This window comes from Paramormyrops kingsleyae, chromosome 2, assembly GCF_048594095.1.
Source record: "Paramormyrops kingsleyae isolate MSU_618 chromosome 2, PKINGS_0.4, whole genome shotgun sequence".
Taxonomy (NCBI): domain Eukaryota; kingdom Metazoa; phylum Chordata; class Actinopteri; order Osteoglossiformes; family Mormyridae; genus Paramormyrops; species Paramormyrops kingsleyae.
The window spans coordinates 43,758,875-43,777,368 of record NC_132798.1 but is presented as its reverse complement, the minus strand read 5'-3'; the positions used below and the strand labels follow the sequence as shown (position 1 = coordinate 43,777,368).

The following is an 18,494-nucleotide window of genomic DNA, read 5'->3' as shown; positions in this document are numbered from 1 at the left end:
GCCTCAGGCTAAATGGCAAGCCCTGAAACACCAGCTCCACTGCTAACCTATGAGGCCCAGTTGCAGCCTTCTGAAGGCCAGCCCCAGTCCTATCCCCCCACAGCCTACTGGCAACCCCAGTGGTAGCTACTGATGGCCAGCCCCAGGCCTAACCCCTAAAGCTTGGCACCAGGCCAAGCCTCCCTGCCAATCCCCCCTAAGGACAGCCACAGCCCCAGCCGCAGTGCCAGCCTCCCAAGGCTGATGCACCCCAGAAAACAATCACTGCAGCACAAAATTTATGTTTCTTACTGATCTTTCATACAGTTTCTTACAGATAATGTAGCACCACACATTCATGATGGCTGAAATACGTCGGCATTGCTGAAACAAAAATTCTGTTAGTCAAAATGTCTTTCACATACACATGATCAATCAAACTGCTTTTCCCAGTGGTTGCTTCTTTCACAAGTTGAGCATACCTATGTTCTTCCATAAAATTAGCAATTGTACTTACTGCCAAATGATTTACTGCATGACACATTTTTTTTTGTTTTTTTATAGTTTCCTATAGATAATGTAGCACTACACATTCATGATGGCTGAAATACGTTGGCATTACTGAAACAGAGATGCTGTTAGTCACAATGTCTTTCACATACACATGATCAATCAAAGTGCCTTTCCCAGTTGTTGCTTCTTTGACAAGTTGAGTATACCCATGTTCTTCCATAAAATTAGCAATTGTACTTACTTGCAAAAGATTTTCATTGAAGTCACCCATGATGATTTTCCCACCTTCCACGCTGTCCAACCAAGTGATCAACTGCATCAGGTTCTTCTGAAAGATTGTCAGATTATATGAGGGTGGTCTGTATAGTACCAAGACTGTTGTTCTTAGTAGGCCCACACTGAACTGCACAAACTCAATGTTGACACACTGCACATCAGTCACAGTACAGTTGGTATGTTCTTTACAATACAAACCCACACCACCATGTTGTTGCTTTTTCAGTTCAGCAAAGATAGCATCACTACCATCATATGCCTGATGTCTGGGCTTCCCATGGTATGAAAATCCAGGCAGCTTTACATCTTCTGTGTCTTCCTCCGAATTTAACCATGTCTCTGTCAAGCAGATGATATCAGCTTCCATATACCTTCTGTCTTTCTTTATGTCATCCAGGTGACATGTAAGTCCTTCAACATTATGCAGGAGAATTTTGCATGATGATGGCACTTCCATGACAGGCTCAATAAACACAGGCATGCTTTGCATTGCAGTCTCAATGTCTTGTTTTGCATATATAGCAGTCTCCTTAAAGTCTTCGATTATGAGGCCTTCCAAAGAAGTCACACGGCTTAATGCGACATACGCTTGTCCAGCTGTAAATATCTTCTTTAGTGATACAACAGCCTTATCCACTGTCAGACCTTGTACCTTGTGTACTGTACAAGCCCAAGCTAATTTCAATGGAAACTGCCGTCGTGTTCCACCACTGTTTGTCACTCTCTCCTCCTCTGGTTTAATTCGTGTAGCTTTGTCCAACCCTACTTTGAGGCATGGCTTCTTTCCCCTGAGTGACTTTCCAGCTGCTTCATTGTCAAATGTGATGTATATCTCTGATGGAAAATCCTCATCAGTATCAAAGCGGATGTCACTGACTGTACCAAATGCACCATTTACCAGGCCGTCTGAAACATCGATGTTTTTCAGCAGCATTACTCGTGCATTGACACCTACATGTAGTGATTCTAGGAGACATGTCTTCTGAACATTGGCATGATGTCCATGTTTCCTTTCCAGTCTGCCAGTTGCAGCAACCCTTTCAAAATCCTGAGCATGAATGATGACATGGTCTGAGCAGATCTTCTGCAGCATATGGTAGTTATGCTGATCAACTTCATCATTGGTTGCATAAATATGAAGAGCAGTACTGTCTTGTCCTTCGCCTGTCACACATTGTTTCAGCATAGCGATGTCTTCCGCCAGCATTGCATCACCCCTTTTGCGTTTTCTTAGTCGATTCAGCAACTGTGCAAACTCCATATCTTTCTGTCTCATAATTTCAGTGAGCTCCACCATAGCAAAATGATTCTGCCATAGATTCACACCTTTACCCTCAGTATACAAAGCTTTCCCTTTCACAGGACAAAGTTGGTAGAAATCTCCAACAGCAATGATTGAAACATTTCCAAAAGCAGAATAATCTCCAATTTGTTTGATTTGTCTTAATCTGCCATGAATATACGCAAGCAGCTTGTGATCAACCATTGAAATTTCATCGATAATCAATATCTGCAGGTTTCCCAGTTCAGCTCTCAATGAATTTAGTTTTTCATCTCCAAGTGGTTCATATGGCAACTTTACATCTGTTGCAATATGGAAACAAGTGTGTATCGTTGCAGCTTTTATGTTGTAAGCACTAACTCCAGTTGGAGCAGTCAGTAACACATGTGTCTCATCTGGATTATGTGACAACTGACGCAAGATACGAGCTGCCTCATAATGTATTGCTTTGATCAAGACTGACTTGCCCACACCTCCAGGTCCAGATATGAATACATGAAATGGTTCTGGGTTTTCACCACGTGCCTTCTGTAAACACCAGTTTCGTATTTTGTAAAAGATGCCAGATTGCTTGTTATTCAGTGAGCGAAGCAAAGCCAACGCTTCCTGCTTGGACATACCACAAGGATTGTCATGCAACATATAGTGACTCAGTCTTGGTAACAAATCTGGTATCTCATCACATTGTTCTCTCATTTCTGGTGTAATGTTGGATTTGCTGGCAAGACACTCTAACCGTTCACGTTCAGTCTCTGGACAAATCTCTGCCCAAGCATCTTCCATTGCACCATGCAGCTGTAGGTCTTCCTGAGCTTTGTCTATTGCACTTGATTCTTTTTCAAAACTTGACATGTTTGACTGCACAACCAGTTTCACTGAATGCAATTCATCAAGAAACTTGACACAACCAGTCTCATAGAATTCCTGGTAACTGCCAAAAGTAGAAGGTTTTAACTGTGCATCGAAATAATGTGGCAGAAAAAGTTGCAAAATGCTGTGGTAATATTTTTCTGGGTCCTTTGTGGGTGAAAAGCGAGCATACCGAACAACAGCTGCATCTGTGCGTGTCCTTTTCTTCACAAATCCTAATTTTCTGTCCAACTGCACACTTCCAGGGCATGAGCTCTGAGACTTACATAGTATTCTGTACTCAGATGCAAATCTCGCCAGGCACATTCCTGCAAACACTTCTGTTTCTGGTCTGGCTTTATATCTATCAGTGATACTGTTCATCCAAATTCCTTGTTCATCCTCATTCTCACACTCAGCTTTCTTCCGTATGACGTTCAATGGAAGGCTCATTTTCACCACATTTTCTCCAGTTGGGATAAACTGCACCTTCCGTGATCCCTCTTTCAACCTCATGTTAGTCAGACGATAAACACTTTCTTGAGCTGAAACTTCACGATTGTGCAGGAAAACACTGCCAAGTTGCCGAAGAGCTTCTTTTGCATCAAGGTTACCTTGCTGGGTGGCCTCTTTCTGAGCATTTGCCAGTAGCAGTCCCATCTCTCTCTCAGCTTTGGAAATGTAGGAAATGATGTACACAATACATGAATATGCATCAACCACAAACTGAATGTCCATGTTTGCATTCCAACAGCGTAAAAGGTGTCTGTTATATTGGTTCACCCACACTTCACATGGTCTCCTCTTAAGAACAATGGTAGTTTTTTTTGTGATTCTTGAGTACGCAGCTTCAAATATTTCCTGACTGATACCAATTGTACTAAATAAGGAATCAACAGAGTCATAGTTGGCCTCAGGGTTTAGTACAGCATCCTTCACTTTTTTCATGATAGCGTCTGCTACTTCTTTTTTCAGGGGCTGTCCGTCTGTCTCACCATCTCCAACTTTGCATGATGACAGAAATGTTCTGTTGCTTGGAGGACGTGGGAAATTGAATCTACAAGTTTTCCCTTTTTTCTTGCATGTTTTTGAGTGCCTCTTACTATGTTGCTGTACACTACATACAATTTCATGCATTTCATCGTTACCCTCTGGCATTTCACATGTCACATAGTGATCAATGAAAGCTGATACTTCATCTTCATCATCTTTGCCAACCTTAGGTGCGTCTTCCACCCAAAACAAACAGTGAGTGTGAGGTGATCCCCGTTGCTGAAATTCTATTCTGTAGAAATAATCAACTATTTTGCCAATGGGTTGTGCTTCTGACATGATGACATCTTTCAGGAAGCAGTGGAATCGATAGTCAAACATTCTGGCAGCTGTCACAGGATTGTTTTTCAACAGTGCACACCTTTCTGACCAGTCGAGCTCAGCACTTGATGCATCTATGCCATCTTGTTTGAAGATTGCTGTCATCAGTTCTGTCCAGCGTAAATCAGCAGAAGAAAAGGAGCAAAACCATGTGGGAATACCAAGCTGTCTTACCATTGCAAACAAATCTTTCTGAACACTTTGCCAAAAAACAGGGGTGCCTCTGATTGGTCTTAGAAATTTATAACCTTCATCAAAATTGAACATCTTTTGTAGAGCCTCCTTATTTGTCAAAGTTTCTGATGTGACAGGACACTTATCCCGTGCATCATAGCCTTTTCTCACAGCAATTGACACATTTGACACAACCTGCTGAAGCTCAGACAAATACTGCCCATAAAATATATAGTCTAAGTTTTTTCCAAAACGTCCATCTGCATTAAGAATTCTTGTATTTAAATACCTACACAGTGTCAGTTTTTCCTTCTTTCTGTCATGAAAAGTACCTGTTCCTTTTGGGAAAAGGACTGGAAAACATTTAGCTTCATTTGACTCATCAGTTAGAAGCCTCACTGGATTGTTTCCTTCTGCAGGTGCCATCGACATGATTCCATCAAAGTGCTGATCCAAGATCTCTTGTGCTATGTCTACAGGTTGAAGACACGTATCCATATACATGCCATGTTGTTGTCTATCATGCAAAGTTTCATCCATTTCCTCATCATCTATGTTATTTTCATTATGCTCTTCATCTGCATGTGTGTCACTTACATAACCAGGTACTTCTTTAGTTTTCTGCAGGGGATTAATCCAGTCATTGTTGAACTCCACATTGCTGTAAAATTTGTTATTCTCTGTAAGATACACCAAAGCCTTCTTTATTTTTTCTGGATGCACAAATTCATATTTGTAATGCCCTTTGTAAGTTAACTTCCTCTTCAACTTTACACGAATCATAAGGTCATCATTGTCAACTCTCGGTAAAACTTCAGCTACATTTGGAACACTAGATGGGACACAAGTCACAGGACCATGAACACCATTTTGTCCACCTTTTGGCAAAGACACAATTCTCATAAAAGGAATATGCATAGAAATCAGATGCTGTTCCAGTGAATTTAGATGCTGTAACTCTACAGGGACAGGGTCTAAAGCTAGATTGTTTGCAACACTCTCTGCTGGAAGTTTCCCATCAAGAATCTTTCTGTGACACGTGTGGCAGATCCACAAGGAACCTCTAGAGCCAATAACACTGCTACAATCATCAGAACACATATCTATACATTTATGCAAGTATGTCTCAGTTATACACTGTGAAGCCACCAACGCAACTGCCTGTGATTTTCTGAAGTACTGATCTTTCTTGCACATCACAACTTGGTGTTTAAATAGCATTCGATGACACACTGAACAAATGTATTCTGGGCCTTTACTTATTTTCTGTCTAAACTGTTCAATCACATAGTTAATGTCTTTTCTGTTATCCTTCTCTTTAGTCCGTTTTTCAATATTTCTGCTTTTTACTGCAGTGGCATAACAGCTGTCTGTTTTGTATCTATTACTGCAACTTTGCTTCTGAGCTGATTGGTACACTGGATTAGAATGGTAGGCTTCAAATTTCTGTTTCTTCACAGCTTCTCTGTAACTCTCATTTGTGGCATACTTACTACCCAAAAAGTCTTTCACACGTTGCCTGTGTTCAATGTTAGTGGCATACTTCTGCACACTTGACTGCTTCACACGTTGCCTGTGTTCAATGTCAGTGGCATACTTCTGCACACTTGACTGCTTCACACATTGCCTGTGTTCAATGTCAGTGGCGTACTTCTCAACACTTGACTGCTTCACACATTGCCTATGTTGAATGTCCGTGGCATATTTCTTCACACTTGACTGCTTCACACATTGCCTGTGTTCTATGTCTGTGGCATACTTCTGCACACTTGACTGCTTCACATGTTGCCTATGTTCAATGTCCATAGCATATTTCTTGACACTTAACTGCTTCACATGTTGTCTATGTTCAGTGTCTGTGACGTACTTACTTACACTTGACTGTTGTACACATTCGCGGTACTCCATATCTGTAGCATACTTACTGATACCTGATTGTTTAACACGGTCTCGGTAGTCATCATCATCATGATAGCGCTTCATCTTTCTGGCAAGTTGTTGCTCCCTGTACACGTCACTTACATCATACCGTCTTTTTTCTATTTCCAGTTTCCGACGACTTGATGCCATTTCAGATGGTGTGTTAATTTCAGAGCATCGTGTGGCACAACATTCAGTATCACGCCCTTTCACACAAGTCACAACCTCATAATGTGACTCATAACAATGTTTCAGGTACATACCTCTCGGATCAGAACCAATACATGTGGAGTACTTTAACCATTTGTTATCGGAGTATGTGAAAATATGCACACCAAGCAGATCAGCGGCAGCTTGAATCTCTACCTCAGAAGCCCAAGTACCAACATATTTCATTCGGGATGCATCCACATACTCACTGGCAGAAGAGTAACCATCTCTAAGACAAGCAATATACTTAGATTCATTTCTTAGTATGTGAGCAACAATAGCACGTCTAATTTTCCTGTGTTCCTTCTCATTTCCAGTAATAGCAAAAGCCAGACATCTGAAAAAGCAGTTACCATCACCAGTAATAGGCACCGTTTTGCAAGGATCACCCATTGGAAACTCTGCAGCAATGTTTATATGACCATGATCAATGTACACCACACCAAGCTTACAGGAAAGGCTTCTTTGCTGCTGTGTTGTCAAAGGACTGAAGAAAAACTGCTCACCGCACAGCTCACTGATAAAAACTATATCACCTTCATTGCTCACATGGACATCAAGCTCATGTTCTGTATCATCTGTCACATTTGGCCTTACCACACCATATTGGGTCTCTGACATGCTGGTAGACTGGTTGAGACTGGTGACTGAGGAGTTACCATCTGGATGGTCTGACATGCTGGTAGGCTGGTTGAGACTGGTGACTGAGTAGTTACCATCTGGATGCTGCTGCAGAATGCTTCGACTGGTCACACTCACAGCTGTAATCTCAAACTGTTCCCCTGTTGCATCTAAAGACAGTCCTAGGGTATTCACATGGTCTAGCAAAGAATCTATGTTAGAGTGGTACACCAATATACTTCTGCCTGATGCGTCACTTGCTCCATCTCCTCGTCGGGAATGGGAGTCGATCACCACATACCATGACTCTTGCTTAATGATGGCACATGTATTTACTTTAAGAGTAAAAAGACACGCATCATACAGTGAGAATACTCTTCTTACCGCTTGATCAGCTGACATGAGAATGTTGCACATATCTCCATATTCACTCACACCAAACAAGCCAACAAACATGTCATCATGGTAGTTTATTTCAAATTTATCACCATTTAATGTGTACTCAGTTGGTAGATCTCTCACAAACAGATACCTAGAAGCATCTTGAATTCCCCCAGCATCTCTGATGGTAGTGTAGAGGTCATCTCCGTTCAGCAGTACTTGATCAATGTCTGTGACTGACCAGCTGAAAACGTTCTTTATCTTACACATTAGTATGGCAATCAAACTATTAGCAACACATTGCTTGTTACTGTTAACGCCAAATCGTGGGTGTCCTTGATGGAAGGAGCCTCTCACAATACGTGCCTGAGGAAAATGAGGAGATGCACAGATAGTTACACAGTTCATATGCTGCTGTTGAGCCAGGGTACTTTTTTGTTCAGACATTAGCAAGGGTTTTGCCAAGGGTTTTGCCAAGGGTTTTGCCAAGGGTTTTGCCAGACTTGTTGCCAGACTTGTTGCCAGACTTGTTGGAAAATGAGTTGGAAAATGAGTTGGAAAAGGAGTTGGCAAGGAATTAGATGGTTGCATGGATGGTAATATAGATGGTCGTATAGATGGTAATATACCTGCAGCCTTTCTTTTTTGAGGCGGCTGCAAAACCTCGTCATCAGTCAAAGCCTTGTCTTTATAAAGAGAAGGTATAAACAAATTGTCATCAGTCCTACAAATGGCACCCAGGGTGGGAACCTGGTGGTCATGGCTCGTCGGACAAGTCACAGTCAGGATCTTTTTGGTATTCCAGTAGGGGGGAAAAGAAATAACCCCGTCAGTCATAGCCATGACAGAGTCAGGCCGCAGCTGTGCGGCCTGCTCAGGTTGTTGGTCGTGGCTCGTCGGGAAAGTCACAGTCGTGATCTTTTTGGTATTCCGGTAGGGGGGAAAAGACATAACCCCGTCATCAGTCATAGCCACATCAAAACTATCAGCAGCTCGCCGCCGGTCCATCAGCCTCTTCTTCGCTGCTGCTGAACGCTTGGACGCCTTGGTGCGAGGCATCTGCAAATGAACATGGGGGGGGACACAACACAAGGCACACCTGCTTACCACCTTACTTTGCACTGACATCTCAATTATACGTCCTAATAGCTAGGGATGTACACTTGTAATTTAAAATCACAGGTTCAAATCCCCAACAAGCAAGGTACCACTGAGTTACCCTCAGCAAAGTACCACCTCAAACAACTGCTCGAATGATGCATCTGTCAAGTTGTTCCTCCTTGGATAGAACTTCATAGCGTCTTCTCTTCTGCCAGTTTCAAACAGTGTTCCATACGGGTTACATGTAGAAGACATTTTATGGTTGTGCAGTGTGTGTGGTGACTCAGTAATTATCAGTTATCACAAAACTAATTTTGATTGATATGTATTAAAACAATTACAATGCTGTTCTTCTGTGAGAACGACATACACTAACACAACTCAGCTACTTAGAATCAGTGATGCAGCTAAATTAATATTGAAGTGTATGGACAGTGAACCACAATTTACACACTAAACATTTTATGAACTGCTTTAACGATGCATCTGTCAAGTTGTTCCTCCTTGGATGGAACTTCATAGCGTCTTCTCTTCTGCCAGTTCCCAACAGTGTTCCATATGGGTTACATGTAGAAGACATTTTATGGTTGTGCAGTGTGTGGTGACTCAGTAATTATCAGTTATCACAAAACTAAGTATAATTGATATGCATTACTTAAAGCAATTACAATGCTGTTTTTCTGTGAGAACTATGTACACTGACACATCTCAGCTACTTAGAAACAGTGATGCAGCTAAATCAATATTGAAGTGTCTGGACAGTAAACCACAATTTACACACTAAACATTTTATGAAGCATTACAATCCTTATGCTACAAACAATCTCTCACATGACTTTCATTGTTAAAATAACACACTTACCTGTGAAGTCACACTGCAAAACAATATTACACAAGCTTCACCTCAACACTAACTGATGGGTTTCTCACATGTATTTCAATTTTTCCTGTCACTACAATGCAATTTATTACAAATGCTACAAATTACTAATCTCACAGACACAAATATACCTTAAAATCAATATCATGGCCATTTACCATATTGGGGAAAAAGCACCTCTGCCACTACATATTCAATGTGCTGTTGCATAAACAACTCTGTTAATTTTAATGTTTTAAATTAAATTTAAGGAAGCACTTTTTTTTTACACAGCATGTACCTACAGTACAGAAAAGTCTTCGTACTAGTGTAGCACAAACTAAAACCGTAGGTTCCTTTAAATCAGACCTAGATAAGATTAACAACTATAACATATTAAGCAATAACAATTACCTATAAAATACTATGCTTCTCTTCCTATAGCAAATGCATTTACAGCATACTGCTGAAATATGGAATAGTCTTCCAGGTAGTAAATTGTAACCCAAAACCCTGGGTTACCTTGAATTAGATAGATAAGATTTTAACAACTAACATATTAAGCTTCTATTTCTATAGCAAACTGATGTAGTGGCAATGCTAACTTCTCCAAGTGCACAAAGCATACCGTTTATCACTTTCTCCTTGGAAATGTCTTTCTCCAGCAGAAATCTGTAGAGAAAAGTGACAGACGACTTTCATAGCATCAACATTTCTCAATAGTCAGTCTTTATTGAAAACACCATGTACACTTGAAACCTTCTCCACGGTCATTCTCAAACAACTGGTGGTAGACAGCAGCTTCAAAATATTCACCTTTGATCCCTCTGTCATCAGACCTCTTGAAAGTCTATAAAGACAAGATGTATACACGTCAGTTAAGTCATACATTTCATTAGTATACGAAACATGGATACCAAACATTTTTTTACTGTAGCATTCCAAGCAGTCCTTTAACATTAAGTTTCTTTCATAACGGCTTACATTACTAGTAAAATACATATTACATTTTTACTGTGAAATATACACAGTAAATTCACATCGACTGAGAGGAATGACAAAACTGCACCCTACAAACATCGCTGCGATGTAATGCAGCCTCACATACATTTGTTTCACACCGGTCTGTATCTGTTTTCGTACTGTTACAGTTCCTAAACACGCAGGCATGGCTCCTTGCCGGTTAATTCTGTCGGTATTTACCGTGAACTGCTGCAGTAGTAACTAAGCAGTCATTGCCTTACTTTACAAGTCTACAACTACGACGTAAACACTTGGGAAGTTTATCATTCAACTTACGGTAAAACCGTAATGTACTGCTGCCGAATCCTTATCGGATGAATTGCAAAATATGTTACTTTAAAATATATGGGTACATAGATGGGGATAGAGTGAAGCGCATTCAGACAATTTAATGTTGTGAACTAAATAAAAGTATATTTTATTGTAAATTGATTACCGGATAGTGGTCCCATTCAAGATTTCAATATTAAGATTCTTTGTCACATACATAGATATAACAAGTACAACATGCAGTGAAATGAACCCTGACCGATCTAAAGACTGCAAAAAGAGAAAGAGAAAAAAAATACAAAATACATTTGTATTCCGTACATGTGCGCATGCTCAGCAAAAACAAGACATCTAAAATGGCCGACACGGAAACAGCTTTGCGGCGCATTTAATATATATAATTTATTAAATAAATTATATATGCTTTAAAAAACCTTGACACAAAATAAACCACCCACAGTGAGAAAACAGCAAAGCGTCAAGCGAATAAAAACATAGCATTACATATATGTAATCACGTCTACCATAATTATAAATGTTAAAACACAAAAGTACGATATGCCACAGACACACAGCGTTTTAAACATACTTTGCGCCTCTGAAACAAAATTAATTTTGACCACTTACACGTGATTTACTGTTGCCACATCCTTATCTGCTGCATTACAAAATATATTACTTCAAAACATAAGCGTGTAAGAACGGGGATAATGTAACGCGCAAATGTACATGCTAATCAAAAACAAGACACCTAAAATGGCTGCCACAGAAAGAGCTTTCTGTGACGCAGTTAACACCGATGGAACAAACGATTACGCTGCTGAAACACTATTGCCTAACATCAAACTAAAAATGTTTTAAAAAAACCTTAACACAAAACAAACCACCTACAATTGGAAAACAGCAAAGCGTCAACAACCAAATAAAAACAAAGCATTACACATATGCAATTACGTCTACCGTAATTAATTATAAATGCTAAAACACAAAAGTACGACATGCCACAGACACACAGCGTTTAAAACATACTTTGCACTTCTAAACCAAGATTAATTTTGACCACTTACACGTGTTGTACTGCTGCCAAATCCTTATCTGCTGCATTACAAAACATACCAGTTTAAAACATAAGCGTATAAGAACGAGGATAATGTAAAGCGCAAATGTACAAGATACCTAAAAATGCCGCCACAGAAACAGCTTTCTGTGGCGCATTAACTGTTTCTGTGGCGCATGTAACATCGACGGCACAAATGATTACGCTAGTCAAACACTATTGCCTACTATCAAACTAAAAATGTTTTTTTTTAAAAAGCTTAACACAACATAAACCACCCACAGTTACAAAACAGCAACGCCTCAAAAAGCAAATAAAACCATAGCATTACACATATGTAATTACGTCTACCGTACTTATAAATGTCACTACACAAAAAGTAAGACATGCCACACTGCGCGTTTAAAACATACTTTGCGCTTCCGAACCAAAATTAATTTTCACCACTTACACGTGTTTTACTGTTGCCAAATCCTTATCTGCTGCAGTACAAAATATATCAGTTTAAAACATAAGCATATAATAACAGGGATAATGTAAAGCGCAAATGTACAAGATACCTAAAATGGCCGCCACAGAAACAGCTGTCTGTTGCGCATTTCACACTAACTAAACAACCGCTTACGCTGCTCAAACACTATTGCCTGACACCGAACAAAAATATGTTTTAAAAAACTAGCGATCACTAAATAAACCACCTACAATTGGAAATCAGCAAAGCGGCCACATACAAATACACCATTACATATATGTATCGTCTTACCTTTTCCAAAGCCAGAAGTAAAATGTACAGGACAAGCCTTGCTTCAGATGGTACTGGCCACTTACGTAAGCCAATCAAAACCGTAAAAACACGTCCCTGTCTCTCTGTTTACCTACCTCAGCGAAACCAATACATGAAATGGCTGCCACTAAAACGCCCCCTCACGACTATTCTAAAGTAATGCTTAATTACCTTACCACTTTACGTCGTTATTTATTTAAGCTAAATTATACAAACTTAACTCTTCATGTAGTAGCAAACTATTAACATACAAGTAAAGATACTTTTCTAACAAAGACCATAACCGAACTCTTTAAAAGATAAAACTACTGAATTACAACTGCGACACTAACGCAGTTGTAACACAGTAATCCTTTGCGCGCCATTATGCTTTAAATTTCTTTTCAAATACAAAATATTTATCAAATTTCAATGACAGAAGCACTTCAAGCATGAGCTACCTTTTGCAAAATACAGTACTTTTCCCTTTACCCTAATAACGTCTCATTCCACAAATGCATACAATATGCCAAATGTTACTACATGAAAGTAACCTTTAACCAGAGATACGTTTGCCGTAAGTAAAAAAGCTAAAATATAAAAGTAAAACAGGCCACAGACACACAGCGTTTAAAACATACTCTGAGCTTGTGTACGACAATTTGTCTCATCCACTTACACGTTATTTACTGCTGCCGATTGCTTACCCGCTGCACTACTGACCATGTCACGTTAACACATAGGCCTATGTAAGCGAGTATAATGCTTTCGCAGAACTTAATGTTGTGACAGTGCGCTGTACGAGAAATGACTAAATAAGACTATAATTCAGTGCAGTTCCCATTTAACTGATAACCACGCTAAGATGCTATGCCATATGTGTCAACATGCTTAGCAAACACATAAAACAAAAAATGGCCACCATTAAAACAGCTAGTCGTGCCACATTTAACACCACAAAAACAGACGCTTACGCTGCTGAAACACTATTGCCTAAGACCGAACTAAAAACATTTTTAAAAACCATACCACAAAATAAACCATTTACAATTGGAAAACAGCAAAGCTTGAACATACAAATAAAAATACACCACAAGATATATGTCGCGTCTTACCTCTCGCAAATCCAGAAGTAAAATGTATAGGACAAACCTTGCTTCAGACGTGGGAGTGGTCACGTTTGTCAACCAATCAAAACCATAAAAACAAGTTCCTATAACAGCCACCTTAGCACCTTCAGCTGAATTGTTCTTTCTCAAAAACCTTCAAATAATTGTCACCTTTCCGTTTACCTGACTGCATATTTTAATTTCCTTTCATTTATCGGTGTTGATAGATTATTACAAGTGCGTTTTAGTTGAAATTATTACAAATACATGCTACATCACTCACATAAGTACTGTAAAATATTTTGCCGCTCAACATTGTAGAGGCTTGTGTGGCTCAGTGGGCTAAGCCGTCTTCCTGTAGTCAATACATCGCGGGTTCAAATCTAGCCTTAGCACGTCTGTGGATTCTTCAGTTACACGGTGTTCATATATTATTATAAGTGCGTTTTTGTTGAAATTTGTTGCTACAGCACGCACATTAGTACTGTAGAATATTGTGCCACTCAACAGAACCCCCAGCTTCCTGGTCGCCGCTACAGGTTGCTGCCCTTCGCGGACACCTTGCTGTACATGACCAAGTTGAGGGAAGCGTAAAAAGAATTTCCCCACGGGGATTAATAAAGTGTCAATTATTATTATTATTATTATTATTATTATTATTATTGCAACTTCAGTTCCTCACACCGGTCGATAACAATATTGATTATTATATTATTTTCCATGACACTCGGTGTGTGTACCTTACAATGCACTTTTATTTCCATCTGGATTTCACACATTAATACGTTTATTATAACAGATAATTTATCATTTTTATATTTCTGCTATAAAAATTTTCTTCTTGTTTTTTTTTGTTAATGCCCTCAGCATTGTGTCCTAATTTTGTATTTTAAATTTACTTTTTATGTCTCAAACGATTTGTTACGTATGGCGTACGCTTGGGTGAAGTAAGACAATTACTCGTTCAATAAGTCATGTTTTCTATGTACAAGATTGCCTGATGTAAATGGTGCCTTATTGCTACAGTAAACATTCAATACAAAAATAATAATAAGTGCACGTCTATGATGTATATGTTCGACGGCTCAGGCAGGCACTACAAAGTGCTTCATAGGTTAGGCCAAAACTACACATTGGGTTTGTGAAAGCACAGTAGTAGAAAGACATGTGGAGACCTGAAACGACGCACACGTTTACAGTACTAGTTTCTCTTTAACGTCTATAAAAATTCATATGTGGTGTTTCGCTAGTTCTGCAATGCTTCTCACTCTGGCAGCTGCGCAATTTTCTTGCACTTAGCTTTTTCTCCTCTAGGGGATTTTCGCTCGACTTTTCTCGGGTTTGGCGGCATTTTCTACTCTCGCGAATTTTCAGTGTCTATTTTTGTGCCTTCTGCCGCCTAACAGTCTGACACCTCACAGTGCACAGAAACCTTTAGTTGAACCATTCTGCAGCTATGGCTAGCCCTGCGAAAATGGCAAAGGACGACTTCGAGACATTGGAGGGCTTCTTACACTCCGTCTCACCAAACATGGTATCGAAACGAAATTCAAAATATTTCACTGCACTGCTGCAGACTAGCAGAGATAACTTTCACAAAGTTGTCTGCTTTTCTGCAGAAAAGCAGACATGTTTTGCTCAGGCCTCAAAAAACAACACTGCAGTGAGGCTCGTCAACGTGAAGAGAAGCATAAGTAAGTATTAATTTTGTAAAAATAACAGAAAACAGAACAGGAAGATGTGCTTCAAATTAAGTGACCATGTAGCCTAAATAAAGGTGGTGTTTATTTGTCGTTCATGTTTTCTAGGCTTCTCAGATCCGACGGGCTTTGATATTCTTTGCAACAAATCCACCACCTTAGAGGTCGTCAGGCTGCCCTTTCTGCCGAGGGTCCCCCCCAGCAGCATCAAGCAAAACATTGCACAGGTTAAAATGCTAGGACCTAGACAAACTGTGAGTAGATGGAATAATCGTTTGAGTAGTACGATGAAATGGAGTCGTGCGTTGTTTTCGTTACATTGCCAATCATTAAAAGCGCGTAAATCCGTTTTGAGAAATACGATTCTAACGTGCCTCTACACTTAAATTAACGAGGATTACCCTATTTCTGTGGTGCATGAACTACTTTTACCGCACTTTATTTAGTCCTCTTTTTATCGCGGCGTAAAATACATGTAAATGACCGTGCGGTAATTTTCAACTAAATTGCGATATAATACCCATGTCTTGTGAAGTAAGCTATTGTTATAGTATCTTCTAACCAGTCGTATATTTACTATATGTGTCTATAACAGGTGGCTATCCTGGAAGCAAAGGTTTTGGCGCCTGGCAGCTTCACTAAAACCATCAATTTCAACGGCACTGAGTTGGAAGTTACACAATTCCAAATAGGGGATCCAACGGGACAGCTGAAGCTCGCCTTGTGGGACACTCAAATAACAAAGGTGGAACCTCTAAAATCATACAAATTTACAAACTTGTCAACCAGGGAACGAGACGGACGAATAACACTGTCGGGGACTCCGTCCACGTCCATAGAACAAATTAGCGGCCTGGAAGTCCCTGAATCCACTACTGTCGATGAGGCGGAGACACTTTCCGAGCGATCAGGAACTGTAACAGGCATTCAGATATTGTGCAAACTGCGCTGTTCAAAATGCCAAACACCGCAAACTGAGTTTAAACCTAAATCGTCGGTTCAGCGGTGCAGCGGCTGCAAACTACTGCAAAAGTGCACAAACTACAACGCCACATACAGTGGAACTATATCTCTTACGCAAGACGGCAAAGACCACACGGTAACCATTACTAATGCCGCATTGCGTGGTTATTTGACGAAGCAAGGTATCTCCCATCTTTTAAATGATGTTGAAGATATGGAAGAACACTTTATCAGTGTAGGGCAGTTTTCTATACTAATAAATGAAGAAGGCCTGATCACAAGTATCACCCAGACAGTTCCAAAGCAACAAGACGGTGATGTCACTGACGATGTTGCTAATTTCAATTAAGTTACCTAGATGTGTGTTCTGATTTTTTTTTTTTTTAGTTTTCAATCGTCTGCAATATTTTATCTCAGTGGCTGTGTTTTGTTGTTTTTGTGTGTGTGTTTCAAGATTGTTTCATATTTTTTATATAACGTTATTTATATATTTCATAAGTGTTCAATTGTTCCTTTTAAATAAATATATTTTGCGTGTGACGTCTGTGTTCCATGTTACAACGAATTAATACCTCCAATCCTTAAACAGCCAGGTTCTTCTTACAGTACCCATAGTTCCTAAGTGTAATTTGTAAAACGCAACCATATTAATGGTGATTTCCTAGCACACTACATGCTACAGTCGACCACGGTTATTACGATTTTCTGGGGCCAGCAGATTTCTTTCGTTATAACCGAATTTCATTATATCCAGTTTCATGTAAGATTGCTATGTATTATGACTGATCGCTAGGCAAATGTATTATGACTGTACAAAATAACACTAACCTTCTACTTCTGTCTATGAAGCTTTGTTTCATGTAATGATCAAAACGAAACATCTTTTTTACTAGCAAGCAACGTGGATTTCGTAATTAAACAACTATTTAGTACTGTAAACATACTGACTGCTGCTCGCTTTGGCTACGCGATTAACCTAACGTCCGACTTATTTTAAACTATTAAATCTGTAATGATTGAGGCAAATCGTTATAACCGAATAAAAATTAATTAAAATATTTCTTTGGGGAAGACAATACACATCGTTATAGCCGAAATTTTCCTATAAAAGAATCGCTATATGACTGTTTTCTTTAAGAAATTTAACGTTACTGAAGGTCGGGGATTTGGAATCGAAGCGGTACAAGCGTGTTTTCGTTATAAGCCAAATCGTAATAACCGTGCTCGACTGTACACAGCAAAATCCTAATAACCTAACATTTATAAAGCATACCTCCAAAGTGTCTGCTATATCTTACAAAATAGAGTGCTTCATTGCCACTCAACTGGGAAAAGCTTTATATCTATGTCGCTCCCTCAAGAAATGGCATTCATAGCGATTATACTGTGCATCCCGTCTCTTATCATAACGCGGTAATTTTATATTTGCTTTAAATCGCGGTTACCCAAATTAGGCTCTTCTACCAACATCCCTAACAGTGACCATTTGTTTTCCAAATGTAAATGCAAAAACCTCTACCTGTAGCGCTTCATTTGCCTCTGTCTATTTCTGCTATGCGTGTTCTTTACATCACATTACTAGACCCTAAATAAACCTCCTTATAGATGATAACCGACAAATAAAACAAAAACTAAAAAAACTTAAGATCAGAAAAGCCTTCATTGAAAACGATCACATAAAAGGCAAGTACTATAGAATGTATGGAAGTTGTACACTACTGATGAAACATGTAGTTTTCAAACTAAACCTCCTTTCAAATACAGTTAAGTGCACATTTCTATAAGGGACTTATAAACACTAGCATTCCTAAAAAAAAACACAATCTCCTCACGACGAGCACCCCCCCCCACCATAACCTGCCTGCCCCCTCCTCACCACTATTAACATGTGCACCTTTTTATTTTGGAAATTAATCATGGTCACTCAGTCAAGATCATCCGCCAGCCCAAATGCACTTCTTCATCTCAGGTCTACTGCACTAAACACTTTATCTAACGGTGTGTTGTAAGATGTGGTATACATACTCTGCAATACCATAACTTCAAATACAGTGGAACTTCGAAATATAC

At 39.5% G+C, this 18,494-nt stretch overlaps 2 protein-coding genes across 2 annotated transcripts; both read right to left on the bottom strand.

Annotated features, from left to right (window-relative positions):
• Positions 1-40: 40 nt before the first annotated feature.
• LOC140587669 (uncharacterized) lies at positions 41-5,782 on the bottom strand. The gene has a single exon (XM_072709209.1). It carries the CDS (start codon positions 5,666-5,668, stop codon positions 548-550), a length of 5,121 nt encoding a protein of 1,706 aa, XP_072565310.1. The 5' UTR covers positions 5,669-5,782; the 3' UTR covers positions 41-547.
• Positions 5,783-5,955: 173 nt separating this feature from the next.
• LOC140587757 (uncharacterized) lies at positions 5,956-10,856 on the bottom strand. The gene is made up of 5 exons (XM_072709284.1): positions 10,839-10,856; positions 10,356-10,389; positions 10,168-10,211; positions 6,070-8,638; positions 5,956-5,966 (listed from the first exon to the last, which is right to left on the bottom strand). The coding sequence occupies exons 4-5, from the start codon at positions 8,636-8,638 to the stop codon at positions 5,956-5,958; spliced, it is 2,580 nt and encodes an 859-aa protein (XP_072565385.1). The 5' UTR covers positions 10,168-10,211; positions 10,356-10,389; positions 10,839-10,856.
• Between the last annotated feature and the right edge of the window lie 7,638 nt (positions 10,857-18,494).

What these genes read in the sequence shown, in the direction of transcription:
- LOC140587669 (XM_072709209.1), bottom strand. Translation starts at nt 5,668, where the DNA reads ATGCTATTTAAACACCAAGTTGTGATGTGCAAGAAAGATCAGTACTTC.
- LOC140587757 (XM_072709284.1), bottom strand. Translation starts at nt 8,638, where the DNA reads ATGCCTCGCACCAAGGCGTCCAAGCGTTCAGCAGCAGCGAAGAAGAGG.